Here is a 24,506-nt window from a genome sequence, read left to right as displayed (position 1 = left end):
GTAAAAACAACAACTATGAAGAAAGATACAATGTCGAGAGTATACATCCACGTTAAGTAAAACTATACTAGTACAGCAGAAAAATATACTAGACTTAGCTGTGGTCTAAGACCACGAACACAGCCGTGTTGTAACCCCCAATGACCTTTGACCCCAAAATATATGAAAACCCCATAGACATTGGCTAATGTCAATGTATGGGTGCACGTGGCATCACTTTGCTATGTTATTTGTTGCAGAAGGGGCATTTTGAAGGTTTTTCGTCTCAGGCCGGAAGTGACCCCTTAATGACCTTTGACCGGAAAAAAATACCACATATGAATTGGGTAACCACAATTCATGTGTGAACATACCGTTACTGTCCTATGTTTTTCTTAGCAAATAAGACATTTTGAAGGTTTTTCGTTTTATACCGGAAGTGACCCCTTAATGACCTTTGACCCCAAATCTGTGAGGACCCCATAGACACTGGGTAATAACAATGCATGTGTGCAAGTGGTGTCACTGTCTTACGTAATTTGTGGGAGAAGAAGCATTTTAAAGGTATTTCGTTTTATACCGGAAGTGGCCCCTTAATGACCTTTGACCCTAAATAAAAAATACCACATATACACAGGGTAACTACAATTTATGTGTGAACATACCGTTACTGTCCTATGTTTTTCTTAGCAAATAAAAAATTTGACGGTTTTTCGTTTTATACCGGAAGTGACCCCTTAATGACCTTTGACCCCAAATCTGTGAGGACCCCATAGACACTGGATAATAACAATGCATGTGTGCAAGTGGTGTCACTGTCCTACGTAATCTGTGAGAGAATAAGCATTTTGAGTTGAAATCACGATTTTGACCCCTATGACCCCTGCGTGACCTTTGACCCCACAAGTTTCATATGACATGTAGGGGCATGGTCAATGATGGTTGTGACCAAGTTAGGTCAAAATCGGTGTAAGCATGTAAGTGCTAGAGCAAATGTAGTGGTCGGCAGAAGAAAGAACTAGACTTAGCTGTGGTCTAAGACCACGAACACAGCCGTGTTGTGACCCCTTAATCACATTTGACCCCAAAATATATGAAAACCCCGTAGACATTGGCTAATGTCAATGCACGTGTCCATGTGGTATCACTTTGCTATGCTTTTTGTGGCAGAAGGGGTATTTTGAAGGTATATCGTTTTATACCGGAAGTGACCCCTTACTGACCTTTGACCCCAAACGTGTGTACACCATATATACACTGAGTTATAACAATGCATGTGTGCAAGTGGCGTCACTGTCCTATGTAATTTGTGGAAGAAGAAGCATTTTAAAGATATTTCGTTTTATACCGGAAGTGACCCCTTAATGACCTTTGACCCCAAATAAAATAATACCACATATAAACTGGATAACCACAATTCATGTGTGAACATACCGTTACTGTCCTACGTTTTTCTTAGCAAATAAAATTTTTTGAAGGTTTTTCGTTTTAAACCGGAGGTGACCCCTTAATGACATTTGACCCCATAGACACTGGGTAATAACAATGCATGTGTGCAAGTGGCGTCACTGTCCTACAGAATCTGTGGAAGAAGATGCATTTTAAATGTATTTCGTTTTATACCGGAAGTGACCCCTTAATGAGATTTGACCCCAAATAACAAAATACCACATATACATTGGGTGACTGCAGATCATGTGTGAACATACCGTTACTGCCCTATGTTTTACTTAGCTAATAAAAAAATTTTGAAGGTATTTTATTTTATACCGGAATTGACCCCTTAATGACCTTTCACCCCGAATCCGTGTACACCCCATAGACACTGGGTAATAACAATGCATGTGTGCAAGTGGCGTCTCTGTCCCACATAATTTGTGGAAGAAGATGCATTTTAAAGGTATTTCTTTTTATACCGGAAGTGACCCCTTAATGAGCTTTGACCCCAAATAAAAAAATACCACATATACATTGGGTGACTGCTGATCATATGTGAACATACCGTTACTGTGCTATGTTTTACTTAGCTAATAAAATAAATTGAAGGTTTTTCGTTTTATACCGGAAGTGACCCCTTAAGGACATTTGACCCCAAATCTGTGTACACCACATAGACACTGGGTAATAACAATGCATGTGTGCAAGTGGGGTCGCTGTCCTACGTAAGTTGTGGGAGAAGATGCATTTTAGTTGAAATCACGTTTTTGACCCTGTGACCCCTGCGTGACCTTTGACCCCGCGAGTTTCATGTGACATGTAGGGGCATGGTCAATGATCATTGTGACTAAGTTAGGTCAAAATCGATGTAAGCATGTGAGTGCTAGAGCAAATGTAATGGTTGACAGAAGAAGAAGAAAGAAAGAAAGAAGAACCTGTAAGAAAAAAGACACAGCCGTGACGTTAACGTCACGGCTGTGTAAAGAAGAAAGAACCTGTAAGAAAAAAGACACAGCCGTGACTAATGTCACGGCTGTGTAAAAATAAAGAGATATAAGTGTTAGAGTTGCTGATAAGCCTCCAGGATGAACTGTGCCGAGCTTAAACATGAGTCCGTGGTGCGGTTCCATTGATTCATACTGCAGTCACTGTCCGTTTTCCTATACACAATACACAGGGATTCAATCATGTTTCACCGTTGTTCATCACCGATTAACAACGATGCGTCCGCGTCGTCTGCGTGGTTAAACCACGCAGACGCGCCGGACGCGAGTTGTTAACCACCGATTAACAACGATGCGTCCGCCGGACGCGAGTTGTTAATCGGTGATGAATGACGATTGAATCCCTTTTAACAACGAAAAGAAGCTAAAGATCGTATAATTCACGATTATTTTACGAGGAATGTCAGTTAATAATTGCCACTCAGCCTTACAAAAACTTAGATGATTACTCTTTTGATATCAGCAATAAAACTACAGAATAAAACGGCAATGTTTAGCCGCTACCTGAAAAATACTGAATTCAGCGCGTAAAGTCCAGTTCTTACTCCACATCGCAGCGCGATGCGATGCTGCGATGCTATAAAAACTGTAATCTGAGCCAGGTTTTTACGAGCTCAGCAGTGAAAATTCTCATCGCGCGATGGAAATTTCGGTCCGCGATGGAGTTGGATTTTGTTCAACTTTATAGCCTCGCGCTGCGATATCGCAGCCTTGCATGCTTGTGATTGGCTGCTGGAAAATCAAGGTCGGCAGAATGACCATAAATGGAGATGCAGACCCCACATGCTTTTAAAACATCGCAGCATCGCGCGATGAAATTATAATGTACATTTTAATTTCATCGCACGATGCTGCGATGTTCTAAAATCATCGCAGCATCGTATCGCGCTGCGCTCGCGTTCGCCTAAACGCTACAGTAAAAGTGTGGATTCATCACGGATTAACAACGGTTGGCTCCTGTACAAAGGTATATGAAGAGTTGTTGAAAGTGGCTATTGAAGAAAAAGAAAAACTATCATGAAAGCTCAAACAGACGGTCATCATGGTCCTAAAGGCTACGAGCCGATGTCTGAAGCATACCGTCAAAACTTGGGTCAAAGGAAGCAATTTAGTCAGTGAAATCAAGAAACATGAATTCCCACAAAAGGGATGTGATACAAAAAAGTGTGTACAGAATTTGAACCTTAGTGTTCGAGAGATTAGTTTCACTTGGTGATAAGAGTAGTCTACAGCCCATAAAGATTGTGCGAGATACGTATTTTGCACGGTCTATGATTCTGGAAGGAACTTTGTCCTTTAATGAGGATAGTTCAGCAGGAAATGCATTGATCCAGTGTATTTGGATGAAATTTCCCGGGGGGGTGTTCTTCCTAGTTGAAGGTATAGAGGGATGTGCCACGGTTAAAAAGCGAAAAGTAGGTATAGAGAAAGTCAGCATCCGTAAGTCTGCGTGGCACGTCCCCGTACACAATTTTTCGAGGACCCCACTCACAAGGGAAATACTTGATGTACCGCTCCACCAAGGTAACTTGAAATCTCGGTTTCTGGCCCTGTAACCATGTGAGTTCCAACTTAATTGCCAGTGAAAGGAGTTTCCCTGCTGTTATAGGAAATGATGGGGGGGGATTTTCCTGACCTAATTGTCACAGATACTCAGGAAAGTGAGATATTTGCTTGCACAGTAACACGGGCAATGAGTAAGGCCTCCTTCAAACAATTGAGGACAATCAAAACTAATATTGATGACGGCTACAATTTGGAAGACACATTTGTGTTGAATGAAAAAGGAGATATACTTTACTTCCTCCTTGCATTGATATCAACCAAAGGTATTGAGCAGTATACCTTAAGTGCTTATCCAGACTCACAAGATGCACCAGAAAGGTTCTATCAAACTTTAAAAAACATGATCAGGACATACTGTTTGGAATTTCAGAAAGTTTGGGACGAGCGAGTACACCCCGGGGGAGTACACCTGTTATTGTTTGCTCCTAGGGAGGGAAGTTTTTCAGGAAACTTTAGTCCTTTTGAGTTAGTATTTGGACACATAGTAAGATTAAACTTAAAAGAAAGTTCTTGAAAGAAAAGTGGCTCAATGAACAATCAGATATCAATTGGATATGTCTCCAATTTTAAGCAAAGACTTAACAGAGCAACTGATATCGCTATAGAAAACTTGAAACAGGGTCAGGCAAAAATGAAATAATGGTTTGACAAACATGCAAGAGAAAGAATATTCTACCCAGGTGATAAAGTTCTAGTACTTTTTCAATTCCAGGACACTCATTACAAGCCAGATATCGTGGCCCATTACATGTGAGATACCGTCAAAAGTGGGTGAAGTGGATTATATTATCACAACTCCGGGTTGACGATAGAGCAGGCAGTTGTGCCACGTATGCTCAATGAGTATTTCCAAAACTCGTGTGTACAGTAAAACATGCTGATAAGGCAAACAAAAATGTTGTGTTGCCCTCAACCGTTCGACCCTAAATCCTGAAAAATCAGGGTCGGCATTTTTTTTTGAATGATGATTTTTACAGATTTGTTCAAAAAGTCAATGTTTGTCACTTAAAATTAATATTTTATTGAAAGAAGAGTTTTTAATTGATGTCTAACAGGTATCCAGAAGTCAAAATTGACAATGTTTCCTAATTGAAGAAGCATTATTTAATATTTGAGGGGATTTAAAAAAAACTGAAGGTTTGGAAAAAAAAAATCCGACCGTCCGACCCAACTTTCCCACTTAAGGGCAACACAACAATATTTTTTGGGCCTAATGTAGACACATGGCAATTCTAATGTCACATTTGAGCAGGATAATGACGTGTAGCACAAATAGAGTACAATATAAAGCTTAACAATTCTGTGATGTACTTACTAACTTAGATCAAAAGCTAGGTCATCTTTCTCAAGACCAACAAATATGACAATATATTTCAAATGATACGCCAAGTAAAATAAATGCTGCATTTCATGATGTTGGTGATACAAAATCAATCAAGCAGCATACACACAGAGTCAATCCATTTATAAATGAAAAATGAGATAAATTACATGGTAGAAAATGATATCATAGAACTAAGTAGTAGTGAATGGAATTCACCATGTATCCTTGTTCTTAAGCCTGATGGTTTATACCGCTTAGTCGCGGATATGCGAGCTGTAAATGTTCATTCAAAGACAGACTCGGACTCGTATCCTGTTCCAAGAATAAGCCCAATCGCTATTGTAACTTCCGGTTTTTTTGGGACACTTTGACCTCTGACATATCGGGGAAATTGTTGTAATTATTATTAATTAATTTATTATTGTCATAATATTATCTTTAAAAATATTTATATAATTAATTTATTCAATAATAATGTTTTTTGGGTTTGTTTTTATTCTTGTAAAACATTTTAGATTATATTTTGTAAGCACAAAAACCAATTTTTCTGAATTTTCCCGATAGGTCAAAGGACAAAGTGTCCCAAAACTGTAAAAACTGTCCCACAATGCATTGCAAACTTCCAATGCCGATTGGCATAGACAAAATTGGGAACGCAAAATTTGTTAGCAAATTTTACTTCTGAAAGGTTCTTCACAGAGACCGTGTCAAAGATAGTTTTGCTTTTTGTAAACCATTTGGTCTTTCCCAGTACAAAGTTATGCCATTTGGTTTGACGAATGCACCTGCAACATGAAGAATGAATGAAGCAACTCCATCAATTATTGTTCAAAAAGCAGGCTGAGGCACATTTGTCAGAATTGGTTGCGAGGCTTATGTTGATGATTGGATTGTTTACAGTCAAACGTGGGAACAACACATGGGACAGTTCCATCAATTGTTTCAATTAAGCAAAAAGTAATTAAAAAGGAACATGCGTGTGACAAGTAGTTACTTAATAATATAACGAGTTTTAACTCGTTGATACTCCAGGTTAATATTATTGAAGTTGGTGTTGCATTCAAACTTTCTTTTTTAAAGGGAGATGGTGTGATTTGTATTTTGTTGTGTATTTTGAAGTGAATTCGGCTAGAAGGTGATTTTGGCCTTGAGTCTTTCCGACTCGCAATATAAGAAACAACTGCAAATTGACTAAATTTCTTCATGCTTTGTTAGTCTACCAGAGGATGTTTTAAGCACTTCCCAGCAAGTCTTGCGGTTAGCACAGCTGTGTGAGTGAACATGACACCACTGCCCGCCCACTGCATACACACGTGCATGGTGAAATTTGAATTTTGACAGATATATTTACAATAAAAACTCCTTCAAAAGGTTGGTCGATTTCACATTTTATGTTATCTACAGAAGGTGTGAACTATCCTTCATGCATACATCACTTTAGATCTGAAATCGACCAAGAAATAATGACACACGGGCAATTCTAAAACAACATCTTTTGCACAGAGTTCAATGGGATTTGAAAAGTAAAGTGGCAGTTGAAACTCTAGTGATAACACTTTTACAGTGCATGATGGGGCTTCCTTAAATCATCCTCTGTTAGTCTACCGAGACCCCTAGACTATACCTTTCGTCTTCAAGAGCTCAGCACACAATGCGGCCAGCGGTCCAAAATACTCCCAGAATGTGAGACAACCATCGACTGTGATTCCTTCGTTCCGTAAAATCTTCACGATTTCCTGGGCGTTGGCGTGATCCTGGGTGTGATCCTCGTTGTCCAGGTTGATAAACTTGTAAACCTGTATTTTTGATTTCATCTTTATGAAGGTATACACCAGTACCCGATAAATAATTTACCAACTGGACTCCTTCGGGTAAATATGTTTATTTTTTTATTTGGAAGGCATCAATCACCAGCACCCATTTACTAATTAACCAGTATTACAACCCCGGGTCAATATGTTTGTTTTAGTAAGGTACCATCCCCAGTGCCGATGAATAATTTACCAGTTTTACTCCTTTAGGTCAATATTTTTATTTTTAAAAAGGCATCTATCATCAGTAACCGATGAATAATTGACCAATTTTACCCCTTCGTGGTAATAAAATAAATTGACTGACATAATCATTTATTATTGTTTGGAATGAGGAATATTAGTGTGCATTAATTTTGTTAAGTTGACTGACATAACCATAAAATGAAATTGTTTGGAAGAAAATAGCAATATTAGTGAGTGTTAATTGTGTGATACAATTTCGTACGAGTCGCAGACTTGTGATGGTGCTGTGATCATGGTGACTCGCGTTGACAATACAATATTCAAAACAATATTGCACTGCATCCAGGTACTTTGTAAAAGATGTACAATACTCAGGTTTGATGTATCGCTCACAAGCTTGATATAATTGGTAATATAAATTACTGCATTCGAAAGGGATTTTCTGTTCATCAGAATTGGTGAAAAAACTTTTTTGGATTGGCTTCTTAAGGGCTCGGATAGCAACGTTTGCAAAGTATTTTCTGTGGAACATGAGAGCACATCAGACACATCAAATTGCATTCTGAATACGAGGAATGTTCTTCTGATATCAAATAATGGTAATTTTTAAAATTCGCGATATAATATAAATTTTTATGGCAAATTAAAAAATTGATATTTTTCAATAATACATGTATATATGGGCAATTCCAAGCAAAAGTGGACACGACTCAAAAAAAATAAAATTGCCTCTATGTATTTCTTTTAACTTTCATATTATTCCAAACAGATGTAATGTTCAAGTTCTAAACTTTTTTCGGCATTTTTCTAACATTTTGTTAAAATTTTTTTTCGGAGAGTGTATTTTTAGTGGAAAAATCCTGTTCAACTTAGATATTTTCCAAGTGGGCCTATTTTATTACACAGGGGCACTTTTCTTTTTTAATTTGATACATTTTATATCTATGAAATATGGTCTTCAAGAAATATCCATCACATTTTGAATAGTCCCCCGCTAATTCTTTCCTTTCATTGTGTTTTCATAGCACTAAATATGGTGTATCACGAGTTACCGAGAGATGCATTTTTTAAAAATATATTTACAAAATGTTGGCAATTTAATTGATACCACTTATTATTTACCTTCTACTAGTAGTACCTTGAGTAGAAATAAGAAATCGAAATACAAAACACTATCCACCACATAATAATGACCCATTAAAAACTGTAGCACGAGTTACCAGTAGCACGAGTTACCGATGTAGCACGAGTTACCATAGCCCACTTCCCCCTGTGCCAGCAAAGGTAATGCAATTACCACTTGGCAGCAATAGAGGTTTATTTAATTTTGTTTTATTTTATTTCAGACATATTTAAAGAGGGTAGCCAAGATCAGTGTCCAGCACTGCTTTACACAAGGGCCCTCTGTACAATGACATCAAGAAAATACAAGTACAAATTAGGTTACAAGATACAAAATTACAGTTTAAAGATAAAATATACATTATAAATAGGCATTAAAAGATACAGAAAATGTTTAAAAGCACAGAACAAATTAAGTAGCACCAAAGGTATACAACAATACACAAATCATTAAAAAAAATATTATTACACCCAGACAAAGATAAAACAGAAACAATCATTCTTCACTTCACACCCCTTGAATACACATGCACCCTGACACATACCAACCTCTCTAACCCCCCAACAACCACAGAACAGAGCACCAAATATACACCTAACACACACCTTGCACACAACTGCCACAACCACCCCCCATTAGAGCTCCAAATACACACCGCTGTCCAACACACCAAGCCGAAAAAGACATACAATATCCGCACACAAACACAAAACTTTGCAACACACCCCACGACATACCTGACACACCTACATGGACACCCCACTGCCGTTCATCACACACCGCCAAGGCTCAACACATACTAAAAATATGCACACAAGTCCTTCATCCCTCCGCAAATATACGCGCATACAGACATCACCTGCTCACACACACCCCCACACAGGTATCTCCCAACTGCATGAATATGCACTTAAATGTGACCATGGTAACAACTTTCTAGCAGTAGTGTAGCCAGAGGAGGGGAGGGGCAGGTGGCAAACTACAATTACGCGGTTCGTAATTAAGGTGGCGCCCACTCAAAAGTGTGTAAATAACAAAGTTTTGTAAATACGAATAATATGTAATATGCAAATAAGCTCATTAATATTCATTTATATGCAAATAACATGTATGACACAAACATCAGGTCACAATATCCAATCACCAAACCAAGTTTGAAGTTGATTGGTTATTGCATTTTAAGCTGCAGAGTGAATGAATGAAAATGTAGACAAAATATACAAATAAGCTCATTAATATTCATAAATATGCAAATAACATAACACAAAACTATACAGCACATCAAGCCACCATATCCTATCACCATACCAAGTATGTAGTTAATCGATTATTGCGTTGAAGCTGCACAGTGGATTAATTAATTTGCTTCCGCCTGAGCAGCCAAACAAAGAAACAAAGAACCAGGCAACCACACACATGTGTGGGATCCAAAATTTAAAGATAAAAGTGCCCTTCTGACAGAAAATTGAAAGCAAAAATATGGAAGGCAAAGATAGAGAATAGGTTCAAGGAGCTAGTTTCCACCCTGATCATGTGCCAAAATAGTGTGAATATACCAAATTTTTGTGCACACATACCAATAAAGTCCCCTTTTTGAAGCTCAAAGACTTTACCTTACTACAGTCTCTCTAAAAAAATGCTCTAGTACATATCCCATTATCTCATTTTCCAGGTGAAGTGATCAGGCAAACTGTATTTCAGTAATGCAACAAGCAGGAAATCACAGGAAATGGTCTCAACCAAAAGATGACCAAACATTCTATACCGGTACCTCAGAAAGCAATTTTTAAATAAACTTACACTTTTACAGAGCCGATCATTGTAAAGAACCACAAACATTACAAGTTTTGTGAACTAATTTAGGGTGAAATAACCTGGAAGTAAAAGTCTATCAATTGTTGACCGTTCAATTTAACTGTTGAAATTTAAACCCTTAGCTAGTAGTACATGTATGACATATCCAAACAGGGTGGAGCATAGCATTTTAATGGCTTTTAAAATTTTAAGGCATTTTAATGCATTTTAATGCCATTTTAAAAGTACCTAATATAATGCTGGGATGTAAATGTAATGTGTGTGGTACATGTACATTGTACATTCTATGCTGATACATACACTGTGTTGGTGTCAGGCGCGTAGCAAACGGGGGGACAGGGTGTACGAAGTCCATGGGCCCCGAGGGTTCAGGGCCCCGAGCACAAAAGCAAAAATTAAATAAGGGCTGATAATGGAGAGCAGGGCCGGATTTCTATACCATTGGGCCAGATGGGCCCGGGTCCAGGGCCCCAAAAATTGCCCTATGCCTCTTTCTTTAAACCCCAATAACGGCATGTTTTTTGGTCAAAATAGGGCAAAATTGTAAAATTCAAATAGCAAAATTCATGTTGATCTGGGGCCAAAATAGTCTGAAATTGAATTGAACAAAATATGTTAGCCCCCTTAGTCCCCGTTTAGTTAAACCAAAACTTGGCCACTTGAGTTCGGGGCCTCCAAATTTTGGCCTGGCCCAGGGCCCCCATCAGGTAGGCTAAATCACGCATGGTTAAAAGGGCCCGTACTGCTCCTTGTCCATGGGCCCCCGATGCTCTTGCTACGCCCCTGGTTGGTGTTATTTGTACATATATTTGTACATACATTATCAATTAGGCTTTACTGTTTTCTGTTTTAGGACACGATCAAAATAAAAATGAGTGATTTTTTAGCATGTCACAGCTCGTAGCACGAGTTACCGTTTTTTGCAGCTGTCCCATAGTTGATATATTCATTTAGCAGTACTATGAGGATCTAGCCTTGAATGTTGGGTATTAAATACAAAAAATAAAGATTCCAATCAAATGAGTTTAAAAAGCTGGAGCACAAAGTATGTAAAAGGGCGCCCAAAAGTGTAACACGAGTTACCGTGGAATTGCCCATATATAGGATTGGGACGCTGCCAGTTAACACCGTGATATAGTATGCCTATTAAATATGGCCGTCATTTTGATTTTTTCACTGTGTTAGGTTGATACATCCGGTCTCGTATGACCAAGGCATATCATGAAGAAATGCTTTCATTAATATGTTGATATTAATATGTCAAATGTCATGCATTTAGTAGAGGTACAGCGGTAATGTTCCATGACCAAATCATTGTAACAAAGGGTTGAAAGTGTTTCAGTGCCCTGAACAAAACTGGGAAGCCCTCTTCAATATTCTGGCAATTATAGGTAGGGGTCAAAATAAAAACACCCCAATCCTGTTGAAAAGTATGTACAATTATTTTTGTGGTCATAAGGAGTCCAAAATGTATAGTTCGTTGTATTTGCAAAGTTTACTTATTCAAAGGTCTTTGAATATGTTGAAGAGGGCAAATCATGCCAAATTTGTTTTGCATCCTTCAGATAAGTCAAAAACAAACACTTTCGAACCCAAATGATTTGGTCACGGAACCTTACCGCTGTTCCTCTACTAAATAATACAACATCATGCAAAATCAGCAAATGTAAATGAACCTCAATGGCACCCGGTGTATATAAGCACCACCACCATGGCATCTTAGTATACCACGATTCTGTCACGGTCGAAACGTGAAGAACTACTCCTTTTCATAGCAACTAGATCCTCATGCTGCACCGGTTGATAGGATTTACGCGCACGTACGTTCTATGGGGCACACCTCTCATCAGATCTCCAGCTCTCCCATGCGTTTGCTTTGTTTGGACCTTTATGGCACGGGATATACGGAAGTAACTAAGGGCCATGTGGGTTCGCTTTGTAACGCAAGAAGTCAGGATCTTGTGATCACAAATCCCGACTTCTTGTGTTCCTGACTTAGCCAGTTTGAAATAAAGAGATAGTAAAGATATAAAAATAAAGAAATAGTTAAGACAACTCAGGATCTCAAGAACTCATGAAATCTGTTCAATTTTCACGGCGTTAGTATTTTAATTGTAAGCCCATCCACTTCAGTTATCTCGAGATCCTATTTTCATGACTTGAAGTCAGGAACTCGTGAACTCAAGCCACGCTTGAGTTCCTGACTTCCTGACTTCAAGTCAGGAACACAGGATCACGAGATCCTGACTTCATGACTTTAAAGTCAGGAACTCGTGAACACCAGCCGCGCTTGAGTTCTTGAGTTCCTGACTTCATGACTTTAAAGTAAAACAACTCGTAAACACAAGCCGCGCTTGAGATCCTGACTTCACGACTTTAAAGTCAGGAACTCGTGAACACAAGCCGCGCTTGAGTTCTTGACTTCCTGACTTTAGCATGTGTGTTACAAGCGCCATCATTTATGCATTCAGGCTCTCTCAGCTGGTAGGCGACACCGAACTAAACTTGTCATATACTCGGATACCACTTAGAACAATATTTATTTAATCTATTTTTTCATTTCAGTTTAATCATTGTTAATTTAGCAGTTTTGTTTGTAATTGCAATTAGAAACGTTGTAATAAAACATGATTTTAAATATTATAAATTAATTTTCTCTGAGGACTGGTGGCGTGTCTAGTAATCAGGTAATGATGATGATGATGATGATGATGATGATGACGATGACGACGACGACGACGACGACGACGACGACGACGACGATGTTTTTGATACTGAGACAGGGACGGACAATTAGTCTAGTGTTGGCTCTAACATTAATTGGGGAGGAGGGGGTTGTAAGCAATATGAAACGCCAATGTTTGCCAATCATGTTACTTATAATATTTTAACAAATAGTAGGGTCCAGAATGGAAGTCCCGTTCTCGAATTGAGTACAAGAAGTTTTGAAGGTGTTTTTAATAGATTTGAGGACGCTGAATAAAATGAGAGGGGTCTGATCCATCGAAAAGTGTGGGGAAATCTCACTAGAGGGTGTTTTTCAAAATGGCCACCAAAATCACTTAAAATCACCATAACTTGGTCAGAGAAGCATCCAGCAGCACGATTCTGATGTCTATACCCATGTTTTCAGGGTCCAGGAATCCAATAGAGTCATTTACAACAGCATAGGACCTATCATTCCAAGATGGCTGCCAAAATTTGAAAATGGCCGCCAGTGAATATTAATTTGGCTATATCTCGGGTGTTAAAAGTCCTAGAAGTACAATTCTGGTTTGTCTATACCCATGTTTACAGGGTCTAGAAATCCATTGGAATAATCTAGAACAGCACAGGACCTTTAAATCCCAAGATGGCCGCCAAAAGTAAAAAATAACCACCACTAAAATGCAGAATTTTGCTTATATCTTATCATATCTGTGGTTTAGACGCCCTTATGCAATCCTTACCTGGGGCTAAGATGCCTTAACCTTAGCATAACGCAGTATAAACCCCAGATAAGGTATCTAAACCCCAGATAAGGCGCTGTAACCCAAGATTAAGGGATGTAGACCACAGATAAAGCAATCCAAACCCCAAATAAGGCGCCTTAACCCTTAATAAGGAACATAAACCACAGATAAGGCCTCTAAACTCCACGTAAGGTACCTTAACTCTAGTTTTAAGTAAACATACATTACTGATAGACCAGCACACTAAAGAGTAAAGAACAATAAACATTGAATTCTTTCATTTCGGATGTAATTTTATCCAGTTTTTTTTTAAACTTCAAAGAAATTCACTTTGTTTGGCAATTATGATTTTGAATTTCCAAATCGTACACATACGCACAAACATCTCCAGTACATTTTACTAGTAATGTTTAAACGCCCAAAACGCATTGCGCATTATACGCATACTATTCAAAATGCGATACGTGTGCGAACACAGTACACGTATATGACAAACAAGTGTGCTTACGCACAAACATGCGTAGCACATAATTAGCCTCTCGTTATAAAAGGTCAGCAGACCTTGCTCGTCCTTCAACATGTTTGAGGGGAGTATGCCGATTTAATTTGGTTACATAAGGTATCCTTTCAAAGCAAACACTATGGACCACAAGAGCCTCGTCCAATGGCACAGTCCAATAACCTCAATTACATAATCATAGTGCAAAATTTGACCTCAAGTTGCAGAGTATGAGTTTTGTACCCAAATCTTCAAAGGTCATTCAATGAATGTACACATGTATTGGGGTATAAGAACTTCCCTGATAGATGAGAATGTTGTGGATCTTAATGAAATGAACTGGGAATTGTTTCATTGTAAAAGTTCTAATGTTGTCCTCGAGAGAGACAGTTATATATGCTTCGCTATGCATCTGTGTGTTAAAACAGGCTACAATTGCAAAATATTATGAAGCGAGAAAAACGTGCGTCTGGTTGTACATAACACGCGGGCAAGACAGGCAAAACAATAATGTAACATTAATGTTTCACATTCCTTCCCCCTCCATATCAATGTTTAAGCAAACACTTGACTAAACGTCATTTAATTTGAAGGTTACTACTTGTTTATAAAGAATGCAAATGAAGTGCTCAAACCTAAACATTTTCCTAACACCCCACCCCTCCCCTTCCCCACCAATCAATGTTGGGTTCTATTAGGCTCCCGTGACCAAACAAATTAGGATTCAAAATTGCAGAGTCCGAACACGGAGGCTATTTATAAGACCCAAATCAACATTGTTACGGGGAGGAGGGGTCGAATATGGTGCGTGGTCCTCAAGTGTCCCAAGACTAGTTTCCGTACTTTGCGTTTTGTTTACAATTTCCTTTCCGATGGTAATGACATTTTAAAATAAATAAAAAAAATTGACAGTGATTCGTCGTCATCATTAACATTATCACCATCATCATCATCATTATCATCACCATCATCACCATAATCATCATCATCACTACCATTGTCAAAGGAATACATTTCTTAAATCACGTTTTTAAACTTCGAGCCTAGTTTGCCACCAAAAAATATCAACTACCAGATCAAATAAAAATAAAGTGAACTATTTACAGTCCAAAAACAAATTTGTTTTAGATAATGATTTGGAAATTCAAAATCATATTTCCAACACAAAGTGAATTTCTTTGAAGTTTTTAAAAAAAGTGGATTTAATTACACGAAATGAAAGAATTCGGTGTTAATAACATTTTATTGTAATATTGAATGCCTATCTTGGTATACCCTACACAACCGCCACATGGGCACAATGATACATAATAACAGCATAATATAATGAGATAAAGTCAACATGTAAAACACAATACGAAGTTAAATGTCGTGTCAAAGGTCACGACACGACGTGCAAACCCCGGAGGGCCTTGGTCTATTGTAATTACTGATAAGGGTCGTAAACCCCAGATAAGGGTCGTAAACCCCAGATAAGGCATCTAAGCCCCAGATAAGGCGCCTTAACCCCAGATAAGAGACGTAAACCCAAATAAGAGACGTAAACCCAGATAAGAGACGTAAACCCAGATAAGAGACGTAAACCGCAGATAAGGCGCCTTAACCCCAGATAAGGAACGTAAACACCAGATATGGCATCTAAATCCCAGATAAGGTGCCTTAATTTCAGATGAGAAACGTAAACCTAGGATAACACAGTCTAAACCCCAGATATGGCATTTAAACCCCATAAGGCGCCTTAACCCCAAATAAGGGATGTAAACCCTAGATAAGGCAGTCTAAATCCCAGATCCATTCTTTAGGCCTCTAAACCCAGATAAGGCGCCTTAACCCCAGATAAGGGATGTATAGGATAATGCAGTCTAAACCCAAAATAAGCTGCCTTAACTCCTGATAAGGGACGTTAACTGGGGATAACAGAGTCTAAACCCCAGATAAGGCATCTAAACCCCAGATAAGGCGCCGTAACCCCAGATAAGGAACGTAAGCTCCAGATAAGGCAGTTTAAACTCCAAATAAGACACCTTAAACCCTAAATAACGAACACAGACCCCAGATAATGCAGTCTAAATCCCAAATAAGGCATCTAAACCAAGATAAGGCACCCTAACCCCAGATAAGTGATGTGAATCTAGGATAATGCAGTCTAAACCCCAGGTAAGGCGCCCTAACCCCAGATAAGGCCAGGGACGTGAATCTAGGATAATGCAGTCTAAACCCCAGATAAGGCGCCCTAACCCCAGATAAGGGACGTGAATCTAGGATAATGCAGTCTAACCCCCAGATAAGGTGCCTTAACCCCAGATAAGGGACGTTAACTGGAGATAACGTAGTCTAAACCCAAGGCGCCGTAACCCCAGATAAGGGATGTAAACATATGATAACACAATCTTAACCCCAGATAGGGCACCTTAACTGCAGATAAGGAACGTAAACCCCAGATAAGGTGCCTTAACCTCAGATAAGGGACATAAGCCAAGGATAACACAGTCTAAACCCCAGACAAGGCATCTTAACCCCACACAAGGCGCCTTAACCCCAGCAAGGGACGTAAGCCCAGAAAAGGCAGTCCAACCAGCAGATAAGGCGCCTTCCCTCAGATAAGGAGCGTAAACCCCAGATAAGGCATTTAAACCCTGGGTAAGGTGCCTTATCCCTAGGTAAGGGACGCAATCTGGGGGTTAAGGGGCCTTATCTGGAGTTCAGATGCCTTATCTGGGGTTTAGATTGTTTAGGTGGGGTTTAGGTGCCTTTATTATCTGTGGTTTAGACTGCCTTATCTGGGGTTAAGCAACCTTATCTGGGGTTTAGATGCTTTATCTAGGGTTTAGATGCCGTATCTGGGGTTTACGTTCCTTTTCTAGGGTTTAAGGTGCCTTATTTGGGGTTTAAACTGCCTTATCTTGAGCTTACGTCCCTTATCTGGGGTTAATGCGCCTAATCTGGGATTCAGATGTCTTATCTGGGATTTAGACTGTGTTATCCCCAGTTAACGTTTATGTTCCTTATTTAGAGTTAAGGCGCCTTATTTGGGGTTTGGACTGCTTTATCTGGGGTCTTCGTCCCTTAATCTGGGGCCCCGATCTGGGGTTTAGACTGCGTTATGCTAAGGTTAAGGTATCTTAGCCCCAGGTAAGGAACGTAAACCCTGGATAAGGCCGTCTAAACCACAGATAAGATAAGATATAGGCAAAATTCTGCACTTTAGTGGTGGTTATTTTGAAATTTTGGCGGCCATCTTGGGATTTGAAGGTCCTGTGCTGTTCTAGATTATTCCAATGGATTTCTAGACACTGTAAACATGGGTATAGACACCAGAATCATACTTCTTGGACTTTCTGTACCCGAGATAAAGCCAAATTAATTTTCACTGGCGGCCATTTTGACATTTTGGCAGCCATCTTGGAATGATAGGTCCTAGGCTGTTGTAAATGACTCTATTGGATTCCTTGACCCTGAAAACATGGGTATAGACATCAGAATCGTGCTGCTGGGTGCTTCTCTGACCAAGTTATGGTGATTTTAAGGGATTTTGGCGGCCATTTTGAAAAAACGCCCTCTAGCGAGAGTTCCCCACACTTTTCGATGGGTCAGACCCCTCTCATTTTATTCAGCGTCCTCATATCTATAAAAAAAAACACCTTCAAAACTTCTTGTACTCAACCCGAGAACGGGACTTCCATTCTGGACCCTACTAAAAGAGCACGTGTCGTCTACCCTGCTCACCTGTGATTTTGCATACACATTATACTATCATTTGCTCCGAGCCAAAAAAGACATAATTTCCAAAGACACAGTTCAGTGACCTCGAGGCCTCCATTCAACAAGAAAGTTAACCTGACGTTGTGGAGTATGATGTGTTTATATCCAATGCGTTCAGAGGTCAATTTATGAGTGCACAAACATTGTAAGGTCAACCCGAACAGCATGTAACATATTTTCTTCAAGGCCAACTCGACTTTTACAATGCATAGAGGTCAAATGTGTCCATGTTAAAAATAGAATAATATTACTACATGTAGTGTGAGCCAGGCATAAATATCGTTTTGTATTAATTATCATCATCATCATCTGTCATCATCATCATCATCATCATCATCATCATCATCATCACCTGATTACTAGACCCCGACACACCACCAGTCCTCAGAGAAAATTAATTTATAAATATTTAAAATCATGTTTTATTACAACGTTTCTAATCGTAATTACAAACACAACTGCTAAATTAACAATGATTAAGCTGAAATGAAAAAATAGATGTAAATATTGTTTTAAGTGGTATCCGAGTATATGACAAGTTTAGTTCGGTGTCGCCTACCAGCTGAGAGAGCCTGAATGCATAAATGATGGCGCTTGTAACACACATGCTAAAGTCAGGAAGTCAATACCTCAAGCGCGGCTTGTGTTCACGAGTTCCTGACTTTAAAGTCGTGAAGTCAGGAACTCAAGCGCGGCTTGTGTTCACGAGTTCCTGACTTTAAAGTCGTGAATTCAGGATCTCAAGCGTGGCTTGTGTTCACGAGTTCCTGACTTTAAAGTCATGAAGTCAGGAACTCAAGAACTCAAGCGCGGCTTGAGTTCGCGAGTTCCTGACTTTAAAGTCGTGAAGTCAGGATCTCAAGCGCGGCTTGTGTTTACGAGTTCCTGACTTTAAAGTCATGAAGCATATACTCAAGAACTCAAGCGCGGCTTGTGTTCACGAGTTCCTGACTTTAAAGTCATGAAGTCAGGAACTCAAAAACTCAAGCGCGGCTTGAGTTCGCGAGTTCCTGACTTTAAAGTCGTGAAGTCAGGATCTCAAGCGCGGCTTGTGTTCACGAGTTCCTGACTTTAAAATCATGAAGCATATACTCAAGAACTCAAGCGCGGCTTGTGTTCACGAGTTCCTGACTTTAAGTCATGAAAATAGGATCTCGAGATAACTAAAGTGGATGGGCTTACAATTAAAATACTAACGCCGTGAAAATTGAACAGATTTCATGAGTTCTTGAGATCCTGAGTTGTCTTAACTATTTATTTTTATATCTTTACTATCTCTTTATTTCAAGCTGGCTAAGTCAGGAACACAAGAAGTCGGGATTTGTGATCACAAGATCCTGACTTCTTGCGTTACAAAGCGAACCCACATGGCCCTTAGTTACTTCCGTAGGGATAAGAAAGAAAGAACAGTTCACCAACCCAAGGTGTTACATTTAAACAAGACAACGATTTTGTTGTCTTGTTTAATTGTAACACTTTGGGTTGGTAAACTGTTCTTTCTTTCTTATTAATTATATACAGTTTCCTCTTCTTGCTCAGGATAACCCACAAAAGCTGTATGAAGCTTATTTCCATTGGGGTTCTTTTTGGGTAGGATGTACAGACAGCCAGGCGTTACCCTGATCGGAATTGGTTGCGAGATCTTTGTTATACACTGCATCTGCCCCACAATACAGTAATTTTGATATTTTTGCTACCACCGGGAACTGAACTGGGGATCTCTTTCATCAGAGTCAAAGACCTTAAGTGCAGGGCCACGCTGATCTCATATTAGTAGAGAGAAACACACCATCAATAATAAAGAAACACAACACTGACCTGGTCCTTTACGCAGTCATTTGGGTCCGACTCGACCAGAATTACCTTGACACCCATAGCGGCTGCATCAGTCCAGATGAACCCCTTGCTGTATCCACCCGCGCCAATAATCAGGATATGTTTCCCGTCAAGAACTTGGTCCTGGGATCTCTGGACCATGGATCGAACCCATGGTCGGACACTGCGGCCGAGGATCGAGTCTTGTTTTTGCGGTGTATCACTGTCGTACTCTTTATCAGATCGACGCACCTGGTAGCTGAGTTGTGTATCGATCGTTGTACATTGTTGGGTCAGGTGATACATGAAATCGAACACCTGGCAGTTGACCCGGCAGTCGTGGCTGTTCAATTCAATGGCCACGGGAATGATATTACCATCCTCGTTGGTAAGGAGGAAATCAACGCCTGAAATAATGAATGTAAATTAACAACTTTACTTAATCACATTTGTTAAATTTCATTTCTATCCTTTAGTTTTAAAAATAAGGAGCGTGAACCAAAATGCAACATAATACAAGCCTATTTGTGAATTTAATGAGCTTACAAAAGAGATCAAGCTAAAATATTAATCTTTACACTTTCCTCATTCACAATTTTGTACCTGCTAGCCAAAAACGCATGGCAGATCCGTCAAATGTCTGGTCAAATTTTTTGCAAAAGTAGCCCATCCCTTAATGTGCGCTCTATAACATACTCGACTACTCACAGATTTAGACAAAATTTGATAACATCTGAAAAATGGGTCAATTGAGTACATTCAGCTCATACACCAGAGGAGAAAGCAGCAATGCTTGAGCAATTGTTGTTGTTGAAGAGTAATCTCTTCACATCCTTTTCATGACGCGTATAAAGAATAAGAAATGGGAATGCTTGAGCAATTGTTGTTGTTGAAGAGTAATCTCTTCACATCCTTTTCATGACGCGTATAAAGAATAAGAAATGGGAATCGGAGTTGCAGATCCTTTAACTGGATTAGCTTCAATTTTTGTTTTGTTTAAAATTTTGTTTTTGGCATTCTCCTTTTATTAAGTAAATCCATTGTCTCTGGTTGTAACATACTTCTTAGTGTGCTTACTCAACATGCTCAATTGAATAGTAATAATTAATAATAGATTAATTTTGATGCTAACGGTGCCAATATAGCCCAAATTAATCTACCGCCAACATTCGTATCCGTACCAATAATATCGGTGTAACCACCGAGACCACCTCTCTGTTCTTCATCCAGTTTATGTTCCTCCTCACTGAAGATTCTCATCAGGTCCTCGCCTTTCTTGCGGATGTCACGATCCACGGCACGCCTCATGGCGGGGTCGGTCAAGCCATAGGCCAGTAGTGTGGAGTCCAGGCCCTGTGGGACAGTGTTGTTTCTGCTGATTGAAGAGTCCTTGGACGATAGCCCACAGTTTATCTGTAAAGGACATAAATAAGTATGTTTAAAAATGGTAATGATGATTTTAATTTTATTTGAAACAACGTTTTTGATATATCAAGTTCAAATCCTTCACATCTGTTTTTCTCCGATACGGAAATGTATTTTGCATATATCATTTGTATCTTTTATAAACAGGATTAACACATTAATCAAACATATGCTATTACATTTTAATCGTAATTATCTGTGATGCATGTTTTATTTTTCTTGGTTTTTTTTTGATAAACTTATTTTATTTAAAAGTTATTGTGACCCAAAATGCTATGCAGTTTAAAGATTGTGTTAGTGCAGATATATATTTGTTCAATTTGATGATGTGTAATTACCGAAGTTGTGATAGGCTTGCCGTCAAAATCTCTGCAGACGGTCGAGCGGGCACGAAAACTGAGTTTCTCAGTAGCCTTCCACAACTCCACCGCTTGGCTCCCATTGACGATATGCAGTGGAGAAATGGGTTCCACGAACGTCTCGACGAGGACGGTATCCCCACCGTCCATTTTCTCAAGTAGATCTTCGACAGCGTTGGAGATGGATTCGAGGTCGCCAGCCTGATGAATGGTCACACCGATACTGGCGTGAAACTCGGAGCCCGACGGCTTCACAACAATCTGGCAACAAAATAGCAAGAGTTATAATAAAATCCAGAAATCCAGAAACTAGATCGCACCTGACGACCCTGTCAATCAAACTCACACATCCCGTGATTGGTTAGTTATCTAGGAAAGGCACCGCCCTATACGCGATAGTAACCAATAACGAGATTATTGCAACAGCATTTTGACGGGCATTAGCAAACCTCTCATCTCCAGACTTCAAAATGTTCAACGCACTTCAGCCAGGATAATTGCCAAGCGTAGAAAATTTGACTCGATCACTCATGAACTCGTTTCGCTCCACTGGTTCCCCATACAGCAAGGCATCATATTGAAAATATGCTGATGGCTTAATATTTTAGTCATGTGAGATGAAAAACCCCTCTCAGGCATTCATAACGATGGGCAACAATACATTTGGTATTGAGAAAAATTTTGGCCCCGAAAACACCCTAGAAACTCACCTTCTTGCCATTGATGCTAGGTTTGCCAAGGAACGTAGCGATCTCCTGCTCCACGGAAATGGCATGTTTACATACACTGCCATATTCGATCTTTTTCCAGATATACACGCACGAGTTGTCAGCGTTCACCAGGTCGGTGTTCTCGGCTTTCACACACTTGCCCAGCACACACACTCGAATGGCATCGGAGTTGGGCACCTGAGAGAGGTACATGCATAGCAAACGGTGAATTATTTGACCAGCGTGAGTACTACGCTAATAATGTTGTTTAATTGTGTTATTTGCGACTAATAATGAACCATATCGGCCTATTTACAGGTTCCAACACTGAATGCCAATTCGACTTAAGGCACATTTTCTTTTGCGAAGGATACACATTCGGATAATCGAATATTTTAACTCATGAAAAGGTTTATTTGGCAAGCATACATATACATGAGCATTTCGTTTGAGCCTGGTCCCATCAGGACCCAACAAACAATCACAAAACTATACATGTAATTTAATGCCAGTTTTAATGCTATGATGTACCTTGCGCTTGTCTTCGATCTTAAAAGCCAGTGTCTCCGGTACGGCAATCCCAACTTTGGACATGAGGTAGCGATTCCAGAGTTTGTCGTGTATCATATCACACAGTGGTAGCGAGCTGCTCAACGGACAGTCCAAGTTCCTCTGCAAGAAACAGGGATGTACATTTTTGTAAATATACCCTAGAAGTCAGGGAGACTTGGAGAAATCTCACCAATTTGGTTAATCTTGGTATATTAAGTATATGAATTATATGAATTATATGAATTACAACTACCGTGGGGGGGCTTTTACCCGGCAAACACAAAAACGTTTTAAAAACTTTTTCAGTTATATTTTGGCTTTTGGTTTAGGTAAAAACGTTTTAATAACATTAAAATGTCGGGTTATATAAAGGTCATGATAACGTTTTAAAACGTTTTGTATGAAAACACACTACAACAATATTTTTAAATGTTTTCAAACAATGCTATTGTAAGCTATTTTTGCAAACATTTTTGCCAAATATTGTGTCAATAATTAAATAACATTATGTTAAAATATTTGAACCCAGCAAACACAGAAATGTTCTTTAAATGTTTTTTCAAAACCTTTTAATAACATTTAAATGTCGGGTTATATAAAGGTCATGAAAACTATTTTAAAACGTTTTTGAAAATATTTTGGGCAAACATTTTTCGCAAAATATTTTTTCAACCCCAAAATAACATTCTGTTTAGAACGTTTTGTATCAAGTTTTCAAGAATGTTTTTGGAATGTTATAAAAACATTTTTATACCCTTTATATAACCCGACATTGAAACGTTTTTTGTAAAACATTTTTGTTTGCTGAGCAATAGATTATCAAAAAATGTTTTTTAAGGTTATGAAAACGTTTTATACTCTTAATATACCCTTTAAACTCGACATTTAAACGTTTTCTGACAACCTTTTATAACCTTTTGCGAATGATGTCGAAAACGTTTTGTGTTTGCTGGGTATATAGCGTCGTGTACGTATATTAATCGGTTTTAATAGCAAAATGAAAATAACAAAAGAACAGACCACCTTTTATCAATTGGATAAAAACAGAGAAGCACAAGATAAAATTGCCTTGGGGAAAATACAAAATTAAAGGCCATTTGCTTTATTTTGAGCATCTGGGGTCTTGACCTTGGACATCTAGGGCCACATGTCAAATATAGAGGGTATGGCTCTTAATATGCCACACATGGGGCCATGGAGCCTTGGTAGTTATAGGGCTATCAATGTCAACAGTCAATGAAATGACCCTTACTTTGAATATTTGAGGCCCATACTATAGATGACACATGGGGCTAAATATGTATATTTGTGAACGTAGGCCTATAGTTCAAAACGACATGTTCCGTATATTTAGAATTGAATATATTTAATGTTGGTGCAATTTTCGAATTATTTGAGAATTTTGATTAATTGTGAATGCAGTTATTGGCTTCCTTGACTCATTTACTACAAGATTAATGTATTAATATTGATAAGAATGAAAACTGTAGCTCTTTAGTTAAATAGCAAAAAATGCAAAAATATGGCTCTTGCCATAAATCATATGTATTGCAAGTTATATTGAATTTTGACGACCGTTTTTGGATAGGCCTACATTTGTTAGGCCTTTTGAGTAAGTTTGGATCACTAATGTTGACCCATTTTGACCTATCCATTCATTGTGACGTATATCCCTTTCACTATTTAC

At 38.9% G+C, this 24,506-nt stretch overlaps 1 protein-coding gene across 1 annotated transcript in view; it reads right to left on the bottom strand.

Moving 5' to 3' along the window:
* The window catches only part of LOC140161829 (carnosine synthase 1-like), a 46,732-nt gene that overhangs the window by 11,246 nt on the left and 10,980 nt on the right, over positions 1-24,506 (bottom strand). Inside the window, exons 6-11 of the mRNA XM_072185125.1 lie at positions 22,799-22,939; positions 22,268-22,465; positions 21,537-21,818; positions 20,955-21,186; positions 19,777-20,180; positions 6,935-7,106 (exon numbers count right to left, since the gene is read on the bottom strand). Of these exons, the coding sequence (XP_072041226.1) occupies positions 6,935-7,106; positions 19,777-20,180; positions 20,955-21,186; positions 21,537-21,818; positions 22,268-22,465; positions 22,799-22,939 (1,429 nt within the window). The remainder of the gene's footprint in view (positions 1-6,934; positions 7,107-19,776; positions 20,181-20,954; positions 21,187-21,536; positions 21,819-22,267; positions 22,466-22,798; positions 22,940-24,506) is intronic.

Source organism: Amphiura filiformis, chromosome 10 (genome assembly GCF_039555335.1).
Source record: "Amphiura filiformis chromosome 10, Afil_fr2py, whole genome shotgun sequence".
NCBI classification, from domain to species: domain Eukaryota; kingdom Metazoa; phylum Echinodermata; class Ophiuroidea; order Amphilepidida; family Amphiuridae; genus Amphiura; species Amphiura filiformis.
This window is presented reverse-complemented; position numbering and strand designations above follow the sequence as displayed.